This window comes from Copadichromis virginalis, linkage group LG16 (assembly GCF_057382275.1).
Source record: "Copadichromis virginalis isolate Kocher_CV1m ecotype Utaka linkage group LG16, C_Virginalis_male_GT1.1, whole genome shotgun sequence".
Taxonomy (NCBI): domain Eukaryota; kingdom Metazoa; phylum Chordata; class Actinopteri; order Cichliformes; family Cichlidae; genus Copadichromis; species Copadichromis virginalis.
Genome location: NC_140633.1, coordinates 29963326 through 29987327, shown reverse-complemented (window position 1 = coordinate 29987327; position 24002 = coordinate 29963326). Strand labels below are relative to the sequence as shown.

At 39.3% G+C, this 24002-nt stretch overlaps 1 protein-coding gene across 1 annotated transcript in view; it reads right to left on the bottom strand.

The window, feature by feature from the left end:
- Positions 1-24002, bottom strand: part of LOC146691044 (ephrin type-A receptor 6-like) — a 178178-nt gene that overhangs the window by 26687 nt on the left and 127489 nt on the right. Inside the window, exons 6-8 of the mRNA XM_085434336.1 lie at positions 6877-7001; positions 6362-6524; positions 3699-3807 (exon numbers count right to left, since the gene is read on the bottom strand). Coding sequence (XP_085290462.1) covers positions 3699-3807; positions 6362-6524; positions 6877-7001 — 397 coding nt within the window. The remainder of the gene's footprint in view (positions 1-3698; positions 3808-6361; positions 6525-6876; positions 7002-24002) is intronic.

The following is a 24002-nucleotide window of genomic DNA, read 5'->3' as shown; positions in this document are numbered from 1 at the left end:
GCTATTAGACAAATTCAGGTAAAAAAAGTCTTCTTGTGCTACAATTCAAAAACTCTTGCACCTAGTTTGTGCGTGCCATCTTAAACAAAGTACCCTCCTACAAACATAGATCACATAGAACTACCAAAATCTGCTTTAAATGTCAGCTGTTAAACTTGGACTTTGCGGACTTTTGCATTTAAATGAAACCAACAATAAAGGTGTTCACTGCACATCTAACATAAAAAAAAGAAAATATAAAATAATATCTGTGAAGTTCATGGTTGCAGTCCTCTGGCAACCGGGATGAAGAGTTCAAGTACAAGTTGCAGTTTCTAAAAGTTCCAATAATTTTTCCCAGTCAAAATGAATTTGAAGCACAGCGGAAACACGTCCATGTCTTTGATCTGAATTAAAGCTTTCTGATGAAACTATGAGTGTAAGAGATTGAGAAATGCATTAGAAAATATCAGGTCAAAGGTCAGGTTTAGATAATAAAAACGTCCTGGGTCCACACATTCCATCCAGAGGCTTTAAAGGCATTTAAAGCATGTGCTTCTAAAGCTGGGTAGAAGCTAAGGACAATAATGTTAAGGAAACTAAAAACACCACCTGCATGTTAAATCTGCTCACATTGACTTCTGAGTCAGTGCTGAGTGAATTAAGCAATTATGGTGTGTGTTTTGTTTTGTCTTTGCACTTTGTTAAATCTTCATAAACTATTGGGTCACATACTATTGGGTCCTGAGGGGTTACTTAATCTCAAACATAAAGACCCTGCACACCACCGCTATACCCACACGTGTCATTTATTTTTCAAAAATAAATAAATCACTTGGATATCCGGAGACCAATAACGCCAGGTATCTAATTCATTGTCAGCCCCATTAAAAGGAATTGCAGGAAATCTTTGATGAAAATCATTAACTTGGAGTATTTTGATTGAGCTCACGTCCAAAGACATCAAACACTTTATATGGAACAGACATTTTTGTCCACTGAACCCAAATCCTTCCTAATGTCAAATGCCTTCTTGGTGGGACACTAGTCAGTTGCAGTAATGTGAGAGGTATATTGTAGTATACATTTACACTACATATGCTCAGGGTGTTATGGCTCACACCCTCCGCACACCAGATCTCTGCTGATCTAGAAAGCTAAGTATAGGTGTGGCTCATGTTATATTACTTGAATGGAAAAGTGCCCATTAATACCAGTCCCTGTAGGCTTGGGGTGCTTTGGCTCAGGAGTGTCAGAGTTGTGAACCACAGCCCACCAAGCCGGTTGGTTGTCTACAAATGGAAATGTTGGTGGTTCGATCCTCGGGTTTTCTAGTTTATGTAATGAAGGATCATTGGCCAAGATATTGCATCCACTTTGTGCCTGTCATAGTAGGGAAGTGCTTAAGGCATTGAATACAGCACTTGTGAATGAGACTTTTAGTTAGAAGTACTTTGTTTATTTAGCTAGAGTAGAAAGGTGTTATATAAAAAGTATCAGTCTACTTAAGAGAAACAGTCAAATGCATCTTTACATATTAAAAACTGTGTAATTGTGTGAAAGATAATCAGTTTATCAGGCAATTCGGCATATTTTAAATGATATCTCATCTTCCTCCCTCTATGACAGTCCGCCTTTTACTTCAATTCAGTCTGACTGTGAACACTTTTGATTTCCAATCTGATCGGACAGCGTGTCTTAATAATTCAATCTGGGAGCCTATATCACTGCTACCAGCAAATGTGACTGAGAAAATCTTCACCATCTTTAAAACTAAAATACAAAAATACATTTTTTAAACAGTTATTTTGCTGTCAAGGTGTCAGAATCTTAATAATGCACTCTTGCTTAGCTTGCTTCATTTCCACCTCCTATTTTGGACAAAACAGGTCATCAATGTTGTAGATGTTTTAAATCCAAATCCAAATTTTGGTATTTGTCTTTAGAACTCTGTGGGTGTTGTAAATTATCCAGACTCTGTGTGTTACCAAAGATTATTTCTTAGAAAAATAATAGCTGTCTTGATCTGTTCTTTATTTGATTTAATTAATTTGTATCAATGGAGATCAATCCATTGTTTTACTACCAGGAGCTATTATATTGTTGTCATTTGCATGTGAATGGAACCACAGGTTCGTATTGTTGGATTACTATAAATATTATCAAAAGACGCAAAACTCCTTTTTAAAAATGGTTTCCATAAATGTTTGCGAAATCAACATCAATATTAAATATATTGCAAACAGAAGATTAATTTGTGATGTTGAATATTTCACTTTTTGTGAGCAATTCTACTTATTTTTTTTGATCAGTATCTTCATAGTGAAACTGAAAATTATTTAGCTTCCAAATCTAGCTTCTGAAATAGAGTCTTGAAAGTGTTGTTGCTTTTCTTTTCTGTCTTGCAGAGTTACACACCTGTGCATCTGCCCACATAGTATACTTGAATGTGCATCTTTAACGTTAGGGCAGACTAATGATTTACCTTTTTTCCTTCTTCCTTTGCATGTGTGTCTGTCTGTGTTTCTTTTTCCTCAAATATATTTGGTGCTTTGATTGAATTATTAGGTTACCTAATGTAATGTGATAAATTGGCAAAACTGATTAGAAATTTAGTTTGTTCAAAAACTCCTCATTATCAATTTAATACATAATTGAAACTAAAAATTGCTTAATTATTTAAATCACTATAAAGGCAAAACCTTCTACACAAATTCACATTTTGTTCTTAAAATAAGTGCGCACAAACGATATATAACCCTATAATTCGTTGATATGTCCTTCCCTTCCCTGGGTTTTAGTGGTATTCTGTGTCCAAAGGTAATTGCTGAAGCAAATGTAGTGAAAGGCTGTGCCAATGCCCTGTGGAAATATTGAGCACATACATTACTGTAAGGAATTTTGAAGCTTACAGTTATACTTAAATGGATCATTACAGTCATACTTAAATGAATCATTACAGTCATACTTAAATGGATCAGAGCCGTCCCTAACAGTATTAGCTGCACTTGTACTTTTCCTGTCATGACAAGCCAAATTGTCTGCTGTTAAAGACGCCTGGTTACCTTTCGACATACTTCACTAACGGTAACAAGTGAAATATTCCTCCTCCTTAACTATTTGTAGGCTGAATCCTGTAGCCTGAAGCCTGAGATGACATTTTGTAAATGTTCAGATCACTTAGGGCTCTGCGCATCAACATATAAAAATATCAAAGATGTGAAAATGTTTTTGCACCTAAATGTTTCAAATCATTAAACAAATTTGAATATTAGACAAACAGAATTGGTCCTAGCACAGAACCCTGTGGAACTCCATAATTAACCTTAGTGTGTAAAGAGGACTCTCTATTTACATGAACAAATTGTAGTCTATTAAATATATATGACGGATAAATAGGGCACAAACCATGACTTTGGTCAGCGCACTTATCAAAACTCCCCACTTGCCACCGTGGACATTGTTGCTGCAAAACTTTACACGAACGTCTTTTGGGGCTTCTACACTGCACTGATATCTGCACAATGAAACCAAATAATCTAACCAATAGGAAGAATGAATTATGTGATTACCATATCTACCTTTGAAGCACAGACAACACCACCCAACTAAAGTGATATTTCCACTTAATGCACAGACAAGAGTGGATGTCAGTTGAAACTAACCATGCAGTGAAATATTCACTCTGAGTAAAACCAGGATAAGTATATCCATCTTACCTTCCAGTGATGAGGAGGAAGAGAGTGAGGATGACAAGAAGAGTAAAACCACCAACCGCTGCTGTGACGATCACTAACACCTGGCCTTGATCAGAAGCCATGTTGGAGGCTGAAGGTAAAAGAAATAGTAGGAAAGAAAATGAGATGAGAAGGAAAATATGTAGCTGGGCAGAGACATTATGTGGGGAAGAGTAAAATAACATCATCATGTTAGAAACATGGAAAGCGGAGTAAGAGCACTTAAAAAAGATAAAAATAAACATGGACAAATCAGAGGGAAGTGAGAGGATTTCAGCAAAACAATCATTCAACATCATCTTCATTATTTCTTATCATCAGTGTAGTATGCATAGACCATGTAAGCTCTCTTGATAGGTAGATATTAGGAGACATGTTTGATCTGCTCTTCATAATGCAAGAAAACCCTCAGTTAACTTTCACACGGGAATGATTCATTTGCCTGCTGCTGTTTAATTAATATTATTCATTCATGAAATTGTGATTTAGTCCATGAACATTTGGTTAAATTGGACCCATTTGATATTCATGATTTTCCCTTTTCTGTGTCTTGTCACAAGGCTAACGAATCCCAGATAATTGAAAGATGATTGCTATTACCAAACTTATTTCTATAATATTTCATGCTTAATGAATATGAATTGGAGATCTGGGTGCGTGGTCGCTAGCCCAAAGAGCGAGCCTCATGTGGGTTAATACATTAAGTGCGTGTGTGTGAATAGAGCCAAGAGCACATATGTGAACGGAGGTTGTCGAGAATATGTGTGTTTTGGTTGATAAAAATAATTACAGTCTATTTAGGGGATGGTAGAGTGAAAGTGGTCACATGACACAAGGCAATTTTCCTAGTCCTAAGCTTCACATCACTAACTAAACAGATGTGTTGGACTGATGCTGCTGTAATGAGGTGTGCACAGGGAGAGAGGGGTGGCAGAGGAGGGGATGAAAAATGCAAGGTGAGGAAAGGGATGACAGAAGTGACAGACAGATACACAGACGGATGGAAAACCTATTGCGGTGACAGTAACTGACAGGCAGACAGACAGACTGACACAGAAGGAGAAAGCAACAGGGGCCAAAACTGCTTTTTTTTTTCTTTCAGATAAAAGGCCAGGCAGTACAAAGGCTTGGCCAAGCACTCTCTGATCCACAGATAAAGCAAAGCTCTGCAGCTTTGGAAGGGAGAGGGCCACTATGAAGCCAAATCACCCCTCAACAATACCTGACCCAACATAAAAGGGCATCTGGACCTTTGTATTTTATGAGTAGACTTGCAATAAAGCACCTACTCACACATACACACTGGGAGAAAACATTGATTCAGAGTACACCAAACATCAAGGCTGTTTTGTCAGACTCCCCTGTTGATTGTATTCAGTTTTTCGATCGCCGTTGCAAGTGACATTCTGACCTTTTAGGCATTCAGGGGTTGTGGTTTCAACCTATATGAAATTCACACTGCAGAGATGCCAAATGTTCACATTGTAGTTAAATCCATGTCTACTCCATCGTGTGTTTTCTATCCAGGTGTAGTGGCCCTGTGTTTGGGATCACTGTCATTTTGAAAAATGAAGCCACTGCCAATCAGATGGTTTCCAGATGGTATTCCACGGTGGATCAAAATTTGATTCACTTTATTTTTCTGTGCTTATTATTTCATCAATTTGAACAATTTAACAAAATCACGACAGAGCCTTCTCTGTGTTTTATAGATGGCTGTAGACATTCACTGTTATCTCTCTGATGACCTCCTCTGTGCATAATGATGATGATTTTCAGTCCCCTTCTTGTGTAAGTTAGCATACCTTAGCTAGTCTCCTCAGTTTCTTTTTCTTAAGACTGGCTTCTTGAGAGCCAGCCTTTTACTGAGACCATTTTTGATGAGGCTTTAGTGATCAATAGATGGATCAAGGAGATGTTGCACAGCATGCTGAGATATGCCAAGTTTTTAGCTAGTAGCTCTTAGGGAAACACCTCTCAAGACTCAAGACTTTTGCACCGCACTGTATATACATAGGAAATAAGAAGGCATTTAAAGATCGAGTATTGTAAAGAGATTTTGCTGCTGTTATTCCACGTTTAAACACAAAAATCAAACTTGACCTGGAACTATAATAACTGTAACTACAGGCTGATTGGAGGGGAAAAGAATATAATATATTTATAAAGCAACAACAAAAAATGCTCATGTTGTTGTACTGAACTGACAAATAAAAACTGTACTTCTGACACCAACATTTCCGATAGATATAACTGTGCCTAATTGGGAACCAGGCGACTTCTAATTAGTAGCTGTGAGATATGAAAGTGGTGGTGTTATGTGTGGAAACTTGAAGGTGGTCTCACATCCAGGTTTATTATTTGCTGTGGCGCCTCTGATGTAGGCTGCCTTAGGTGCTGCTTGAGGCTACATGAACTACACTTGAACCTGAGCTGCTGGTTGCAACTAGCATCTTGAATCGCCGACTTACCGTCTTGAAGATCAGCAAAAACAACACATTATTTAGAGTTGAAAATATATTTTTCAATATTAAACCTGATTTTCTCAGACTGAATGACAAATTATTATTGTCATGAAAAAACCCTATTTTTTGGCCTTACTGCAGTACAACAAATAAGTACTGTAGATTGTCTGAGGTACTTACAGTCTCCTGTAGTTTCGTATTCATATTTAGGAGAGTAGGAGCTGTATCCGGCAGCTGTTCGGGTGCGCACGCTGAAGACGTACCAAGTTGCTGGTTTTAAACCCGAGACAATCACACTGGGGGCTTTGGTGCGTGTCGATGAGTAGCTCAGCAGCTCGTGTTCCTGTGGGGCAGAACAGAGGGATGATCAAAAGTCTCAGCATTGCGGAGAATATTTTGACCAAGTTTTAAAAGATACATTTGTCATTGATATTTTTTCAAGCAGTGACAAATACTACCTTCCAGCCACATTGTAGTGATGGAGAGCTTGTAAGCTCTTTTGATCACTTTTAGGAACAAATATTACAGGCAGTAAATCATTCGTATGACACATTTGTACTGCTGAGATGTTCTACAAAGTTGCCTTTTCTTGTTAAATTAATGTTGTGAGCTTAATAATTCACCGGAAACATGACATATTCCTCTTGAGAAGTGATATATCTGCCCTTTGAATCATATGCTGAGTATTTTAGTACCTTCTCATAATATTTGACCTCGTAATCAATGATCGGGAGTGCTGTCTGTTCAGGTTGCTGCCAGGAGAGTGCAATGCTGTTTGGAGAAGCCCAGTCCTTCTTTAAAGCCCCGACCGGAGACGGACCTGGTTTGCAAACACACAGACAGGTATCATTTTCAGTATGTTTACCCTCTTGGCATTGTTGAGAAACTGCTGCTGAAGACACTACATGCTATTGTACACAAAGTGCACAAAGAGTGTGTAACTATGAAGTGCAATGTGCCAAGACTCAGCAGCAGAAAATAATTTAATTAGCAAGCTTACTCTTTCACATGAATCACCATTCCCCTCCAATAAGTCTGTATTTCTAACAGTCCAATCTAGAATTTTGTTTTCTGTGCGGTCTCTTTGTGTGGTATATTTGAGAGCTATTTAGCCAGAATTACATACGATTTTATAGACTGTATTATCTATAGCCATAAAATCACATTAAAGAATTAAAGAATCAGCTAAACAAACAATAGAATTAAGCAGACCATTGAGGTATTCTTGATGTCTTTACTGTGTTTTTGTTCTCACCTGGATTGTTTATTCATACACCGAACTAATGACTGAAATCATAATGGACTACACCAGAAACAAGTAAGTAATGCACAGAGTAAGTACACAAAAGTTTTGTTTTTCGGGAGCCCATACTTTTAAAAGTACTGATTCACATCAGCAACAGCTGTAGTTTATTCCAGTAAACAAGAATCTCGCTGAAACATCAAAGAACTGTCACATTCCCTAGAAAATCTTGGGGAACTGGGGAAGTAACAGTGAACACATCCGGAGTGAAAAAGTAAACAAGGCAAAAATTGAAAAAGAGCTTAATTTCTTTAATTAATAATTAAGTGTATAAGGCACTTTAGCTGCCTTAAAGGAGGAAATACTACAAAAACCTAGAAGTTAGTCAAAAGAATAATAGGTCAAAAATGTTAAATGATCAAAACACTCTCTGCTCCACTGAGCAGTAAACAATCACAAGCACACAGCTCAGACAGTAAAGAGAGTAACACTCTGATACTCAGGTGCTCCCATCCTGACCTTAACTACTCCTAGGCCTAATTACTGAATGGAGTCAGCTGAACAGGGCAGTACCTAAGGCAAGGACGAGAACAAAACACAGGCTGTATCCCCTTTACGTCACAGCGGCGCGCCGAAGGCTGTCCCAATTCAAAGGCTGCTCGAAATGCGGCCCTGAAATGCGTCCTTCATTTCCCTGAATTTTTAAGCTTGTGGCAGTGTAGACTTCGTGGCCCAACATATCCCAGAATGCATAGCGCAGCGGTGGGTGTGGATAATTTTGCCGGAAAAAAAACGGCGGATGAGGGGCGCCCGAAGAGTAAACTTTAAGTAAGTACTGAATATAATGTCACTTATTTATGTGCAAATGTTTAATAACAAAGAACATTAAACATTACTGTTGGCCACATGTCGGCAAAGTTATGTGACATTAGTGACGTTTGTACTAACTTGGTTTTAAAGCCTTTACTTTAAAATATACGCCGTTCAATAGCTGAGCTTAATCAGAGAATGATCAAAGCTCATGTAGAAACAAACAAACAAATGAACAAAAGATTTTCTCCTTCATTTCTGTCAATCAAAGCTGTATGACACGTTTCCAGTTGTTAGTATTATGGTTGCTAGGCAACCTGGACAGCGCAACGGAGGCTAGACCGTCCCATTTCACAAGCCTCGCACTTCCGGCCTTAGCGGTCTTTGAGTACGCGGCCCTTGAGGATCGTTGAGGCTGCGTACTTTAAGGCTGCAGACCCTGAATTGGGATACAGCCACACTCACAGACTCAGCAACCATCAGAGGTGATAAACACTACAGTTCCTTGAATGGCCACCAAAGGCTGTCTGCTCCCATCTCATAACACTGAGAGAGCAGAAATAAACGTTTATGGGCTGGCACCAACCCCCCCCCCCAAAAAAAAAACCAAACAAAAAAAAACAACCAACAACTAGTCACCAGCCCACCATGGTATTATAGGAAAAGGCATAAAGCCTTTATAATAAACTTAAACCTACACCACATTCCCTATTCTGGTATTCTAAATAGTACTTAGCAAAAATATAAAACAACCTAATTTATAATTACATATACCCAGTGTTGGGGAGTAACGGAATACATGTACCGCCGTTACGTATTTAAAATACAAAATATGAGTAACTGTACAGGGAGTGCAGAATTATTAGGCAAGTTGTATTTTTGAGGAATAATTTTATTATTGAACAACAACCATGTTCTCAATGAACCCAAAAAACTCATTAATATCAAAGCTGAATGTTTGTGGAAGTAGTTTTTAGTTTTAGCTATTTTAGGGGGATATCTGTGTGTGCAGGTGACTATTACTGTGCATAATTATTAGGCAACTTAACAAAAAACAAATATATACCCATTTCAATTATTTATTTTTACCAGTGAAACCAATATAACATCTCCACATTCACAAATATACATTTCTGACATTCAAAAACAAAACAAAAACAAATCAGCGACCAATATAGCCACCTTTCTTTGCAAGGACACTCAAAAGCCTGCCATCCATGGATTCTGTCAGTGTTTTGATCTGTTCACCATCAACATTGCGTGCAGCAGCAACCACAGCCTCCCAGACACTGTTCAGAGAGGTGTACTGTTTTCCCTCCTTGTAAATCTCACATTTGATGATGGACCACAGGTTCTCAATGGGGTTCAGATCAGGTGAACAAGGTGGCCATGTCATTAGTTTTTCTTCTTTTATACCCTTTCTTGCCAGCCACGCTGTGGAGTACTTGGACGCGTGTGATGGAGCATTGTCCTGCATGAAAATCATGTTTTTCTTGAAGGATGCAGACTTCTTCCTGTACCACTGCTTGAAGAAGGTGTCTTCCAGAAACTGGCAGTAGGACTGGGAGTTGAGCTTGACTCCATCCTCAACCCGAAAAGGCCCCACAAGCTCATCTTTGATGATACCAGCCCAAACCAGTACTCCACCTCCACCTTGCTGGCGTCTGAGTCGGACTGGAGCTCTCTGCCCTTTACCAATCCAGCCACGGGCCAATCCATCTGGCCCATCAAGACTCACTCTCATTTCATCAGTCCATAAAACCTTAGAAAAATCAGTCTTGAGATATTTCTTGGCCCAGTCTTGACGTTTCAGCTTGTGTGTCTTGTTCAGTGGTGGTCGTCTTTCAGCCTTTCTTACCTTGGCCATGTCTCTGAGTATTGCACACCTTGTGCTTTTGGGCACTCCAGTGATGTTGCAGCTCTGAAATATGGCCAAACTGGTGGCAAGTGGCATCTTGGCAGCTGCACGCTTGACTTTTGTCAATTCATGGGCAGTTATTTTGCGCCTTGGTTTTTCCACACGCTTCTTGCGACCCTGTTGACTATTTTGAATGAAACGCTTGATTGTTCGATGATCACGCTTCAGAAGCTTTGCAATTTTGAGACTGCTGCATCCCTCTGCAAGATATCTCACTATTTTTGACTTTTCTGAGCCTGTCAAGTCCTTCTTTTGACCCATTTTGCCAAAGGAAAGGAAGTTGCCTAATAATTATGCACACCTGATATAGGGTGTTGATGTCATTAGACCACACCCCTTCTCATTACAGAGATGCACATCACCTAATATGCTTAATTGGTAGTAGGCTTTTGAGCCTACACAGCTTGGAGTAAGACAACATGCATGAAGAGGATGATGTGGACAAAATACTCATTTGCCTAATAATTCTGCACTCCCTGTATTCCGTTACAGTTACCGTTTAAAAAGGTGGTATTTAGAATACAGTTACTTTGTTGAAATAAATGGATTACACGGCGGTACTTTCCTGTTTCATATTGTAGCGGGTCAGGACTGTTTGGGTTTTGTTTGACAGCTATGTTCTGTTGTTCCTGGTGGCAGCGTTATGGTTGCCATGGTTACAGGGTGACGCTCTCTCTCTGCGTGTTTCCTGGGTGAGAGAGCGCCTTTTTGTTGTTGTTGTGCTAAGCTAATAGGCAGAATGCTACAGGCATAGCTCTAAAGAATGTAGCCTGATGGGAAGTGTAGTCCGTGTTGCAGGGAGAATGGACTGCCATACCCATTATGTGTCTGTGAGCGCCAGGAGGGAGAAAAAGGCGAGTGGAAAAGTATGAGTTATCATCGAGCAGAAACGGGAGCTGGAAGTATGTAAATATAATAATAACCACTGCAGGCAAGAAGAGTGCCTGAGGAACCCAGTTGTAAGTGAGCTATTAAGACTGGACTGTACGCTGTGTTCGTGTTTTCCTCCGAAACAATAAGTTCCGTTGGAGCAGCCTTTCAACGCCTCTCTCTGTCTCTCGCAAGCAAAGTTGACCCACACAACAAAGTAAAGCTATTTTTCGGCTATGGGCCCACACGGAACCCGACATATTAGCCAAAGGTCCCTTTACTATGGTTCGGAGCCGCGGACCTTCAGTAATAGTAATAAATCATAGCAATAGTACATTCACGTAATTGTAAAAAGCATGATAATATATTAAGTAATCCAAAGTATTCAGAATACCTTACTCTCATTGAGTAACGTAACGGAATACGTTACAGAATACATTTTGGGGCATGTATTCTGTAATCTGTAATGGAATACATTTTAAAAGTAACCTTCCCAACACTGCATATACCTAACTAATAGGGTTGACAACTCCCAGCAAAAAAAGAAAAGAAATTTCATGGCATGCATTTTTAATCTCTCTTTGATATTTGGGCATATTGGGACCTGATGAATGTAAACACAAAGAATTACCAGATTTTTTTTCCCCACCTCATTTTTGTTTCTAAGAAAAATGAGAGCCAGATATGAGGATATTCATATAAAATTTCAATACAAAAAAATAGCAGTATAATGTCCTCGTAAGTGGATATCAGGCCCTTATAGAGCAAAATTGAGTATTTTGGTCTAAATAACCCAAAATGCCATGTACACATATGTGGACCAGGTCCTAGGAGGTAAAATCCCTGTAGAACCGGTCACCGGAACCATGTAAGTTAGCATAATTTGTATTTTGCAAATGAAACTGGAGGAGTTGAACTTACATTTTATGCCATCAGCTTGTCCTAGGTCACGGTTTCCTTCCACATATAGCTTTGCAAAAATTGCATAAAAAGCACTTGCAGCAACAAAAACATAATAATCCAGAAACAAGCTTTGCAGCTGTTCATAACACTTCCTACATTGACGTCAGCGCGAACTATCGCTTTTTCTGCAGTATATAAAAATTGGTGTATCTCAAAAATAAAACTAGACACTCAAGATAAACTTCCTGTTCTTGTAAAATACTTTTGCAACTTTTTTGTATTTAAAGTTTTGAGGGATAAACCTCTTAAATTTCTCTAAGTAGAAATATATGTAAAAAAACAAAAACAATTTTCAATTTTTTTGTAGTTTATTGCACTTTTTTGCAATTTATGTAGTTACTATAGACTTAATGCATACATTACATATTATTAAAATTTGGGCTATATCAGTTGTATTGATGTATAGCAACTTGAAATGCTCCCACAAATGGCATGTAAAAATATAAAGTAAAGTTTACAGTTTTTGGGGTGGCTGTAGCTCAGGTGGCAGAGCAGGTCAGCCACTAATCAGAAGGTCGGTGGTTTGATCCCAGGCTGCCTCCTGGCTGCATGCCAAATATCCTTGGGCAAGATACTAACCCCATATTTGCCTACTGGTGGTGGTCATAGGGCCCGGTGGCGCCAGTGTTCGGCAGCCTCGCCTCTGTCAGTGCGCCCCGGGGCAGCTGTGGCTACAATGTAGCTTGCCATTGCCAGTGTGTGAATGTGTGTGTGAATGGGTGAATGAAAGAATGTAGTGTAAAGTGCTTTGGGGTCCTTAGGGACTGAGTAAAGCGCTATACAAATGCAGGCCATTTACCAGGCCATTTAAAGTAAGCTCTGGCGGACTTGGTTCTATGGTAGGTCTTAAAGGGTTAATTGACAAAACCCATTTTAATTTAATGCATGTATAAAACAAATGCACAGAAATCTATGATTTTTCTCCAGTAATTAAATAGATTCAACATCTTTCTTCAACAGAATTGCAGACTGCACAGATGGTACCTTCCCAAAGGAAAGAATACTATAACTTACTAGGGTATACACTAGACTTAATATTTACTGAATACAATAATGGATTTCTATACATTTTACATCAGATGAAAACTTTGGTTGTAAGATTCAGATAATTATTTATTAAGTCAGAAATTTCAAATGAGAATAAAAAAGAAAAGTATTTCTTTGTGTCCCCCTTTCCCTGTTAATGCCCTACCTGCTCCCCTGGCAAAAGTTTGCTAGACCCAGCTGTCAGCTACGTAAAAAAAAGGATCAGCTGATCAAGCTTAAATGTGCTGTTGCTCCATCAGTTTCCTCTTTCTGGCGCAGAGAGAAAAGCCGATCAGCTGATCACTGATCAGTTTCATGATTGAATAAGCAACTTTCTAGCTGAAGTCGTACGGGACAAATCACGTTCCTTTTTTCACCTCAACTTTAGAGTTTCACCTCCTCGGCTGTAATTGGTCCAGTCCAGAGTCGATCATGACCAACTGGCCAATTCACCACTATTCATTTATAGCTTTAAAAAAAAAAAGTAAAGAAATGAAATCCCATCGGCCCATAAAAATGAAGAATCATGAGCAGCCCACCGGGCAAATGCCCAGTATGCCCGATGGCCAGTCCAGCCCTGGTGACAACCCCTACTGGTGTAAAAGATTCTATAACTATCCCTTTATATTGTAGTAAGGCTTAATGTTATTCATGAAAGATGCATGGTTAAGTGATTCCTGGTTCCTGCAGTCCTCTCAGATAACATCAGCTAAATCAAATAAAATGAATTCAGACATTTGAGTTTGTTTTTGGTTTTGCAGCTTTCCTGAATTTTGAAATCACGTTATCTGACAATAATAATATATTACTGTGTGATTAATTATACAAAATGACCATCCGACAAGTCTGTACTGCGGGGCCGCGTTGCAGGGGCACTGAAGCCCAGGCCTCCCTCTCCCCACCTCCTCCAGCTTAACAGGCCAGTGCAGCTCCAGACCACCACCCTGTTCTGCCAGTCCAGAGGAATGCCCCTCTGATCTCCATGCAACATTGTAGAGGCGTATCAATCAGGACAGCCCTACAACATCCAGAGCCTTCAGGAACCTCACCCACCCCAGGGGCTCTGCCACCAAGGACTGCCTCAGTGACCTCCCCCACATTTGTCTGTACTCAATTTTTTAAAATAAGTCAAATAAGTGAAATGTTATTCTAACATCTGTGTGTGTGCAATGTGCCCATAAAATCATAAAGCTGTCCAAATGTGACCGTGCTTGTTTGAAGAAAAACAAACCTCACAATCTTGAAGCTTTTAAATAGTCATTTTTAAAAGTAATCATCTTTTTTTATATATATACAATCTGTGGAGAGACTGCTAAGCTAAGAGGAGTCTTTGGGGATCTTAGCAACTACTACTCTATATATTACTACAGGCACTTCACTGGCTGACAGTGATCACACCTGCCCATCTTGTCGCTTGTACTGTAATTGCCACACTCACACATTCAGTGGTTACTTTTCAAAACACGTCCTAGTTCTTTCAAGTTGTTAAAAAAAAACAAATCCACATAGCTGTTTCTCCTTCCCACAAGTTTTAATTGGAAATAAGTGAATAAGCTACATCTTCCTTTCTCAGACTGAATTACATTAACTTTGGTCTATGAATTTCTGCTGTGTAAATAATTGTGCTGAGCTCTCAAGAGAGGTCAGCAGATGTAACTGCCCTGAGATTCATTATTATACATTATCATCTAATGTTACAGAGCTGACTCATTATATGATTATAAAATGTAGGCCTGCTTTTCTAATGTGGGTTCAAAGTGAAATGATGCCACCAATATGTTTTTTTTTTTTTTAAATCAATTATTCTACAAAACTATGCCTGGGGAAGGTGTTTGCAGTTCTCACATTGACAGAAGCGCGGTATTAGCGGATGGAAGCACTGGGTTAAGGGAACAGACGAGAGATCCTGAAGGCGGATGTTGGGGTTAGGGGTTGGCTGTTAGATAAGATGAAAGTTTTGGGCTGTAGGGGTTTGAGCTTGTTAGCCAGGAGCTGGGAAACCATACTGTCATTGTTTTATTAGAAGAAAATGAAAGCGAACACCTCTGTTGTTGTCACCACTACTCTTTGCCCACCAATTCTACCTTTTATGATCTTTAAATTTCCTTCTTTATTCAACATGGGAAGGAACTGGTTACTAGTATATTAGAGAGCAGGAACCCACAGATGAGAATTTTCTAAAGTTATTTGAAAGGGAATAGGAAACAGATTGCTTTAGTGTTTTCAAACATGAAAGAAGTACTTTTATATTTACAAAGTCGTGTAATCCTACAGAAAAAAATAGAATAAGTAAAAGTCTGTTTTATATGTATTGTACTCCATCTTATGCTGCAATGCAAAATTATTAGTATTAAGGATCAATGAATAAAAGAAACAGTGTGGTTGTTAGGATGCCTGGGTCGTTGACCCAGGGTTTTTGAGTGTATGATATTATTTATATTTTCTAGTTTTTTGGTTTCTTTGAGTTCTGTCTCATGGTTTATGTCTCTGTCTTCTTTAGTTGCTCTGTCTCCCCTATCACCTGCATCCCCTTGTCTAGTTCGCGTCTATGTGTATCCTTAGTTCCTATATCCCCGTGTCCACTCAGTGTTTGTGTCTGCCCTGGTCCCACGTTTCTGTTCCCTCTGTAGTGCCTACATGTGAGGCTGTGTCTTTGTTCAGTCTGTGTTATGTGTTTCCTGTTTTACTTTGAAGGTCTCTGTCTTTTCTCAGTGTGTTCAGTTAACGCTTCTTTGGTCTCGTCAGTTCTGATTTGTCCCAGCTGTGTTTCCCTCCTGTTACTCATTCCCTGATTGCTCCCTCTGTGTATTTAAGCCCTGTGTTTCTCTGTGTCTGTGTCGCGATCTACCGTTTATTTTGCTGTGTGTTTTGTCTGTCCACCGGTGTAAGTTTATTTTGAGTTTTTCAAGTTATGTCATGTTGCGTTCAGAATTAAAGCCTTTTTTGAGTTCACGTTTGTCTCCGGAGTCTGCACCTTGGGTCCTATTCCTGCCTGCACACAGCCCCGCCTAACAGTGGTATGAGAGAAATGCAACATTGTGACTTTCTTGAGTTATTATCGCCATATTGTGATGTGTGTTTATGTAGGTGTGTGCATATGTGTAACTTAAACAATGACTAATTTAGTGTAACTCTTTAGGTGCAGCTCACAGTCCTACCTCGACTGTTTTTGGATCTTATCCAAAGCTGTCTGACAGCACATGCCCTCTATTGTTGCTTCTCTTTATTGCGGTTCAGATGGTATTGTATGGTAAATCATGAGGTTACATTTCTGCCTTCATAATTTTAATCAATTTTGACAAGCCACTGACTGAAATGCAACCTCAAACCATGACCGCGTTTTACAGATGGCTTTGGACACTCACTGCTTTCACTCTGCTGACCTCCTGTACATGAATTTGAACCAGAAATTTCAAATCTTGATTCGTAAGTACCCAAGTCCCAGTTTCTTTGAGGAATAACATGCTGAGTTATGCCTATTTTTCAGCCAAGTCAAGAGTCACCAATCTGTGTTTTTTCCAGATTTTTTATAGAGGCATATGAAGAATTAGGAATAAGTTATTTGTTTTTGTCAATGCTAGCAACAAAGTCCATCTCACCATCTGTCCATTCATCCGTCCATCACTTGCAGCGACCTGTTCAGGGTACACCTTGCCTTTCGCCCTGTAGCAGCTGGGATAAGCTCCATGTTCTTTCCTAAATTGTTATGTGTAGACGCAACACTTGTCGGGTCTTTTGTTAGTTATATGCCTTTTTCTATGGTTGACTCATCAAGTATTTTAAAAAACAACAAGACCATTCTTCTGAAAATGCTCAGATACAAGGACTGCACTAAAAATGAGTAAAGATGGTAGGCAATGTCTAAAGAAAAACTGAGAGTTTCAGAAAGCCTGGAGAACTATTGCTCAATGCTGCTTTACAAAAAAAATACCTGAATCCTTAATTAGAAAACAAAGAAATAAGAGGTGGTTCTAGACTTTTTGCACATCACCATATGAGTGCTTATAGAAGGACTTCTCATAAAGTGTTATGGCTCTTGTTGGAAATGATATCTAACTCATTACAGGTGGCATTGTGATTGTACTGCATATTGAAATACAAGCAATTCTTGCATTTGTTTGTAAATGGTAAATAAAATGCAAACAGCCTCACAAAACAAAAAAAGTAGCTGATGTTGACTTGACATGATGCCATACGAGTGATTAAAACACAAAATAGCTAAACACTCCTATCAATAATTTTAACAGAATCAAAACTGATGAAATAAGGGGTGATGTATACTGAACAACATTTAAGGCCGTGCAACAGCCACTTTTACATTAAATGCTTTTTAATGCTTGGCTTCTTCTTAATAACCGGAGATTTAATAGGCATGTAAAATTTGGTAGGTAGTTTGAAATGGTAGTCAAACCAGAACAACCTAATGTCATGCATGACTGAAAACAGCCAATAATATTAGCATAATCAAGAAAGCTCAAAGGGCAGGGGTGTATATGCATAAATATGTGTGTAAGTACGTCTATGCACATTTTGTCTTAAAAAGAAAGCATGAAGGAGCCGGAGTAGAAAATAAACCCTTGCTTTTCAATAAGCTGAAGCTGCTGACATCTTATTAGGTGTTATCATTATATTACCTCTCATATGACCATTTTACTCAGAGCGTGCTCATATCCTTTTCCGTGTCTGTCCTTGGTGGCAGAGAAAATTCATCTCAGGAGGACTTTATCTGATCTAACTCTGTGTAATGAACCACTCTGTTGAGGCTGTGATGTTGCAGGGTTTCTTCTGCTTCTCATGCCAGCCGGGTACAACAGTAGTGGCAGGCCAATGTGGTTTGCAGCCACAGCTATGTTGTAGACGCATTAAACTCAGACACGAGATTGTGGGAATCTGACGTTAACATTTTGGCCGCTGATAAGGAACAATAAACAATAAATTACTTTTGCTTAGCTGTAACAAATACAAGAAAGATTTACAGAAGAGCACAAAGTGTCAAACCTTGAATTAGATGAGCTACAGAGGCAGAAGATCACATCAGCTTCCACTCCTGTCAGCTAAGAGTAGGAAAATGAGGCTACAGTTCACACAGGCTAACCAAACAACAGACAGTAGGAAAAACATTGCCTGGTCTGATGAGCTTTGATTTCTGCTACAAGGTTTAAATAGTAGGGTCAATATCTGGCAGAAAGAACACTCGAAAGAACGAACCCATCCTGCCTTGCAACCAAATCGGGATTGTTGAAGTGCTGCAGCCTACTTGAGTGTTGTTGCTGACCATGTCCATACCTCTATGACAACAGTGTACCCATTGTTTATGTTGCAAGGTTCAAATAATCTGAAACTGGTTTTCTTCAATATTACACTGAGTTCGCTGTACTAAATTTGGCCTCCACAGCCACCAGATTTCACTTGCACATTATATTTGCTTTTCTGTAAACAGCAGATGCGTTACTCTAAAGGCCTGCTGCCTTTGAAACACAACAATGTCTCCCGGTGCTGACAAGATACTTTGAGGACACAGGGCACACATCAATTGTCTTTAATGATTTTGTATGTGGATTATTACACCGGCGGCATGAAATGTGCCAGAGGAACTCACTATCCTTTTTTGAGATGAAGAAGCACTGGAAAGCCATTAGAAACACCAGTCAATTACGACGCCCGATGGATGGATTTTGCAGTTAAGCGTGGTTAAGCTCAACATAAACTAATGGGGAGTCTTTAAATGAGCTTGACCTGCATATGATTTTAATTAGCTTTCCTGCCCTAAAGGCTTCCATTAACTGTTTAAAAAAAATCAATAGTGCCAGTATTGATGCTGAGCGAGAGCTTAAACGATGTCCTAACACTTCACTGATTCAATCCTGATAGAGAGATAGACTGCACGAGAGAAACACATATGGGTGCTGTTGTTTACAGCCGTTATTTTGATACATCGCTTTTCTAGGCGTCTGAATGTGTTTGTCTCATGCTGCATCCAAATTGGTTTTTCACTGCACATCTTCATGGGAAAATAGAGGGAAAAGATTTACACGACCACATTCATGTGTACACATACTTTAGAAAAACAAATATTCAATATGCCTGAATTCCACTTGAATTTAAATTTGCTCAATTCAATACCATCTAGTTTAATTCCCAACACTGGCTGCCAATGTCAAATGTTTTGAGTGCCTCCGAAGCACCCCACAGACGCTTTCCAGAACTCAGGGATTGAATGAATGAAAGAATTGAAGCTGTCTCCTGTTACTTTGAGTAATCAAAAGAGGGAGTGTCACATTTGGGGAATGTCTAAGTTCTGTGGTTTTATATGTGCTGCTTTTACAAACGACGAGAAAATACTAAAGTAGCGTTTTGTTTTGTGTCATTATTATGCTGCTTTAATGCTGAGGGTCCTTGTCAATGCACTGTAGGTCATCTGTACAGTGTTCTGAACTCCAAGCATAAACACAGAAATCACACAGATATGACAACACCCACATAAACTGGCTTAAACCTAATTATTGAGAGTTGCTATAAAATCCAACTCAAATAAGTGACAGCCTAGGCAAGCGTGATATGTCAAAATTGCTGCCTAATTGGCAATGAACTCCATCTGAGAGTCCAATCTCCCAGCAATTTGTCAGTATGTGGTATATGTTTAAGTTTACCTTTTCAACTTTCTTACTGAAACGAGATAAGAAGCTTATCTCCTATGTCTTATGTATGAGGATAAATACAGGAGGTAATTAGTGTTTTGAGGGTCTACCTTGGATGTATTTAGAAGAACTGTATACAAGAAACAACATTAACTTTACTCAAAGCTATCCAACATCACTTAAACCAGTGTTCGCACATGTGCAAAAGTGGAGGTATGTGCCAAAGTCTCAGGATGCTACATTCATGCTTGCTTGAAAACTTCGACATCATTGTCAACTCCAAAACTGAGTAAGAAGAAGCATGTACATAATTAATCCCTACTCCATGCTCAACACTCTATTGATTCACCATATTCATCATTACCTCCACTTTCCCTAAGCACTTGTATACATATGTACCTCCAAAAAAGGAGAGGAAAAAGAAAGGAAAAATATATAACTAGAAAATCTTGTTCATCAAATATTCAAGTCAAACTAGAGTCGCTTTAAGGCACTGTTATTAGAAAAAACCCCAACTTTAGCAGATGGCACTATCCCTCAGCAAGATAAAGTTGTTGTAGTTTCCTGGATAACATAAGCAGTTGTTGCATTAAGTGTGAAAAACAACTTTTCTGAGTAATTTCCTTGGTTGGGTGTAGGGTTTCTATCCATTTCACCAAGCAACTTTTTTCTAGCTGCATTTCTTCAGATATTTGAGTACTTGTGTTTAAGATGATGTTGAACATTACATAGGCCCTGTCTATGAATACATAATGCCTCATTTGAATCCACTGAAACTTCACATTTCTTCTTCCATCTCCTGCATTTCAGTCTCAATAGAAAGTCCTGCAATTTCCTAGCCAATCGCCTAAAACAGTCTCTCTTCCTACTGTGACGATATCAGCTTCCTTTTCTAGAGGCATACTGTCACTTCCTGTAGTCTTGGGAAGGAAAAATGGAAGTGACCCTTACGACACTAAATAGCTGTCAACCGAATCTAAACTGGGCCAGTTTCTTGTTCTCCCTCGGCACACCTGCAATCCCCCCCTCCCGCTGTGGTGGCTGTCTTTAGTATGACAGCATAGAAAAGCTCCTTAGACTCCTTTGCCCCATCCAGATGGTGGCTATAACGGCCACCCGGACAATTTATCATGTGTATCTGCTGAGTACAGGGAGTTAACAGGTAATTAAAATCATCAGTCACGCAACAAAAGAATGGACTAAAAAGATGGCAATGAAAAAAGGAAAAAGGAAAGGGACGTTTCTGTAAGTTTTGTGCCATTTTTATGTTCTTGCAGTGATTTGGAGGTATAGTAAGAGAAAGGGAAGAAAGGAAAAGGAAAAAGGAAAACAAAGAAATAAATCAACAAAATCTCGAGTGATAAGCTTTGACATTGGATGGCGTCTAACTTGCAAACAACGAACAACATTTAAACCTTTGTTCTCTTATTGACAATCTGCGCTAAAGTAGTGAAAGGGGGATGAAAAGACAGACAGATACAAAGTGAAAAGGAGCGTTGCACACTGTCACATAGAGAAGGTTTGTGTGCTAGCTAGCCTGTCTGACACTCTGAGGTCCCGTCTTTAATAAGGTCCCAGCTCGCCACTGATCCCTCTTGTTCCCACTTAATGGGGATGTGGAGAAGCAATGACGTGTGGGAAAGGCCAGTGAAACCAGCCCTATACTGGCCCACCACAATCAATACTCATTTGGCCTCCACCTCTCTTTCCCCAAAAGTAATTAATGAGAAGAACGGAAGTATCTGGCCGCTGACAGTTGATTTCCCTGCCGGTCCCTGTCCTTAACACCCTGTCCATTCCTCATGCTTCTACTTAAAAGCTTCATTATGGTTGAAACCAAGCATTCAGCATTGGAAAGTGACACAGATATAGGCCGACACAAACGTCAATGTGCATCATGTTCAAACATGTGAGAAAGTAAAAAGGTAACTGGAGAGGTGCTATACACATATCTTTTGGGTAGTTAGATCAAATGGACATGTATTCACCTGCTCACATCTTGAATTTTAAATCATTGAGTTAATATAATTTGTATAAATAAAGTAGTTAAAGTGGTGTGGTGGAGACCTTGGGTTTGAGTCCCACTGGCTGGCTTTTGGGCTTTTATGCTGTTGAGTCTTCCGAATAGTGGAGTTTGTTACTGCTCTTAAGACCCACCTATTCTGATTTTATTGTTTTACTCATATTTATTTATGTCTTGTATTTTTAGTCATGCTTTTACTCTGTGTTGTACATTGTGTGTTTACTACATTCTAGTCATTTTTATTCTGAACCAGAAGAAAATGGATGGATGGATATCTTGCTCTTATATTTCAACATTTTCTCATGTAATATGAACAGACTTATCTAATTGCTCAGAAAAAAACAAAATAAACAAACACAAAAAAACTATCTGCTTCATCTAGACTTCATTTCGTTAGCCTAACCCGTCGCCAGCGACAGGTTATTGTTTAAAGCAGGCGTGGGCAACTCCAGGCCTCGAGGGCTGGTGTCCTGCAGGTTTTAGATATCACCCTGGGTCAACACACCTGAATCAAATGATTAGTTCATTACCAGGCCTCCGGAGAACTTTAAGACATGTTGAGGATGTAATATAGCCAATGTAAATCAGCTGTGTTGGATCAAGGATACATCTAAACCCTGCAGGACCCCGGCCCTTGGGGCCTGGAGTTGCCCACCCCTGGTTTAAAGGGTAAATTAGGTTAGGGTTTAAAGGGCTAGATTGTTCAACCATACTGCTCGCCTAAGCCTCCATCTTACTTGCGTTTAACAGGACATTTCACTAAGATTTTATGATGATAATAATGGCAGTAACAGTGATAGTTTTGATGACTGTGATTATGGCTTTCTAAAGGGAAATCAATATGTAATTTCAGTGCTGTCTGTGGCTTCCAATTTAGAGAAGAATCAAAATCGTGGTGGAAAAAGTATCGTGGCTCGTTACATAAATACAAACATCAGTGAAAATCAAACAGAATCTAAACTTTTTGTTGCTTCAAAATCCCCTCTCATCCTCTCGCTGAACAGAAGTACACAGGGAGAGCAGTGAAGTGCCACTGCAGAGGAGGTACAGTATAAATAGCAGTCGACCCTGCTGTAGCACCCACAGTAGACTCACTGCAGCAGCACAGTTTCCTATAGAGCAAATTTCCAGCAGAGCCATCTATACACAAGCCTGCTGTCAAAGTCAGCTATCCTGGAGTTAAAATAGAGCACACAGTTGATACAGTGTTGCATGAATGGGCCATGAAGAATTGTTTGAATCTAGAAGCATGCACTTTGATAGCACTCGTAATGTGCAAGGTGATGGTAAATGTGGTAAAGAATAATGCAATCCCTGTCTGGGCCGATCACACAGTGCTTCAAATAAATGTGCAAAAGGTCACAGTTTGATGTTTTCTGTGGAACAAAGAAAATGCCATTTTGGAGGGAATGTTTCCACTTTCTGTTAATCAACTTCTTCTGCAATTGTGCTGCTTTACTCTGACCGAACACACGCCAACTTTTACTGGTAAATACTTCCAAATATCTGGGACAAAGGTAGTTCAAACTGTTTCTATTAGTTAATCCACTGATTTTCTGTTTAGGTATTAAAGTAGGTGGCGGTTCAAAGGGATAATACAGTGCGTACGTCTTGTGTATGACAATAGAAGGCTTGTCATTGTATTTGATGTCTCACTGTGAATACAATTGAATACAGTGTGAAAGTGTAGTACAAACTTTAAGACCTCAAGCTGAATACGTCTCCAGTGGTTGTTAAAATGTATAAAGGTCTGTGGAGATTTAAGTTAGAACTGCTGTCATTATGAATGGTTTGATGGAGTGAGGTTACTATAATTTCATTTAAATGAACTGAACCGACAAAAGGCATTGACAACTGATTTATCCAACTTTCAGAAGACAATGGCGCTGCATTCTTTGGAGGAAATTCAGCCCGAAGATTGAAGAGGGGATTGAGGTGGGAGTTCAGAGAGAGAAAACTTCAGAGAACATCCATCAGGATTGCAGAACAATGAATCCAATCACTCTGTATTAATGAGCCAATGCTTAAAATAGTTCCCGTTGTGAGGTGAAGTCAGGGGAAATGATCTTTGCAGGAGGGGAAAAGCTTCCTGATAAAAGTCTGGGCATAAATCATTTTGTGCAAGAGAAATAGCAAATCTCTTTTCCTTCAAATTCTCCACCTGCTCTTAGCACTGCTGAATAGCGATCCTTGGGAATAGCTATTCTTAACAGTGGCTGCGAATAGGTGACTTACAGCTCTTCTGGACTGCCCACAGGAGCTGACTGGGGGTATTCTATATGGCCACACACAACACTGCAGAGCATGTGGTCAGCTCAGTGATGGTCTGA